General features: G+C 41.7%; 1 protein-coding gene across 1 annotated transcript; it reads right to left on the bottom strand.

Moving 5' to 3' along the window:
* Nucleotides 1-1,073: 1,073 nt before the first annotated feature.
* On the bottom strand, nucleotides 1,074-1,772 carry LOC102670228 (uncharacterized). Its single transcript, XM_006596648.1, has 2 exons — nucleotides 1,475-1,772; nucleotides 1,074-1,381 (listed from the first exon to the last, which is right to left on the bottom strand). The coding sequence occupies exons 1-2, from the start codon at nucleotides 1,770-1,772 to the stop codon at nucleotides 1,074-1,076; spliced, it is 606 nt and encodes a 201-aa protein (XP_006596711.1).
* Between the last annotated feature and the right edge of the window lie 342 nt (nucleotides 1,773-2,114).

The raw sequence follows: 2,114 nt of genomic DNA, 5'->3' as shown, positions 1-2,114 counted from the left end.
AAAGAAGGAAGCAAAAGAAGCAGGAGTGCAAGATGAGTACAATGCAGATGAAGGAATGCCAATGATAGGGAAGTTATAATTTGCACAAAAGAAACAGCCTAAGGCAGCAATGTTTATTTTTGGCAGTTTTGACTGCCTCGCTTAGCGCGAGCGACTCGCTAAGCGAGCACTGAATGACATTTGAGTTTCCAAATTTCAAATTAATGAACTCGCTTAGCGGGCAGACTCGCTCATCCCAATTCAAAAATTAGAAAACCCAAGAAGGATTTGGGCTTAGCGTGAAAGGTATGCGATTAGCGAGATCTGCAGCTCTGATTGGTCTGCAACTTTTGCTTAGTGGGTCATGTGTCGGCTTAGCGAATTAAATGCTTCCTAATGTAGTAGTGGTGCTCACTTAGCAAGATGGTCTCGCTTAGCGCAATTCCAAACCCGAGAGAGATTGGGGCTTAGCGGGCTGACCCGTTGGGCCCAATTCACATGAAGGTCCAGACAGAGAGGACATTGCGCTTAGCGTGTTGGGGCGCTTAGCGAGATGGAGCTGTGCGCTTAGCGAGATGACTCGCTTAGCCCAATTCCAAAAGATGAAATTCCAGAGAGGTTTTTGGGCTTAGCGCATATGGCTCGCTTAGTGAGGCCCTTTCAGCCAATGAGTAGGGGTTGATATGCTTAGCGCAAGTAGCAACTCGCTCAGCACGTGCATAATGATTTGCTTAGCGCATAGGGCGCGTTGAGCGAGTGGATGACTGAAAAATTTTCTAAGTTATTTTTCCATCCACAGCTTTAGAAAAGCTTCAACCCCATATCAAAATGCAAAACATGCCGATCATTTACTCATACAATCACAAATAAGTTAATCCTAGCTAGATGTAATGAACATGAAATTAAAAAGGGCTAGGTTGCCTCCCAGTAAGTGCTCGTTTAACATCATTAGCTTGACGCATCTTACTTCATGGGTCTAGATCAAATTTGGTTCCAACCTTCAGAACCATCTCCTTCCATCCTTCATCTACCTTTGAACAGACATTCTGGTCGAGCAAATGCTTTTCTTCATCAAACAAATCAAAGTTGATATTCTAATCAGCTATGCCCATTTCCAACTTTTTCTTTCCCATATCCACCACGCAACTGGCAGTTAACATGAAGGGAGGTCCCAAGATCAAGGGGACTTCAGTGTCCTCTTCAATATCCATCACTACAAAATCAACGGGGAAAGTAAAATGCTTCACTCTAACCAAAACATCTTCAATTACACCATATGGTTTGGTAATAGAATGATCTGCTAGTTGTAGTGTCATCTTTGTTGGCATAATCTCCAACTCTCCAAGTCTCTTGCACATGGAGAGTGGCGTCAAGTTTATACTGGCCCCCAAATCAATGAGAGCTTTTCCAACAGACACAGGACCAAAAAAGCAGGGAATTGTGACACTCCCAGGATCCTTGTGCTTCGGTGGAAGGATTCTTTAAATCACTGCACTGCAATTTCCCTCCACAACAATATTATCACTGTGAATGTACTTGCTCTTCTTGGTTAATAGATCTTTCAAAATTTTTGAATAGAGTGGCATCTGCTGCAAGGCTTCTCCGAAGGGAATTGTTATCTCCAATTTCTTGAAGATGTCAAGGAACTGAGCTAATTGTTGCTCCTTGTCTTTCTTTGATGGTACCAAAGGATATGGCACCTCTTTCCCTGTACATGGAATAACCTCCTTTTTTTCACGTGCAAGCTCACTCTTTGTCTTCTTGACTCCTTCTTTTTCACTCTTTTTTGTCATTTTTTTCTTTTTCTTTTTCTTTTCCTTCTCCATTTATTTCTTTCTCATTCTCATTTATTGATTTCTTCTTCAACTAGTCTTCTTCATCTTTTTTTTTCTTCTTCAATCACTAGCTCTTAGTCATCAATCTTCTTCCCTCATCCTTAATCATGGTTGCCTTTCTACCTCTGGTCATAATGCCTTTGCATTCTTCTTTTGGATTCTTCTCAGTGTTTGCTCCAAAAGTGCTAGAAGAATTTTCTGCTAACTGTTTTGCCAACTGTCCCACTTGGATTTCAAGGTTTTTGATGGCAGACTCTGTGCTCTTGTGGTTTGACATTGTGACTTGCATAAATTGAGCCA

Source organism: Glycine max, chromosome 14 (genome assembly GCF_000004515.6).
Source record: "Glycine max cultivar Williams 82 chromosome 14, Glycine_max_v4.0, whole genome shotgun sequence".
NCBI lineage: Eukaryota > Viridiplantae > Streptophyta > Magnoliopsida > Fabales > Fabaceae > Glycine > Glycine max.
This window is presented reverse-complemented; position numbering and strand designations above follow the sequence as displayed.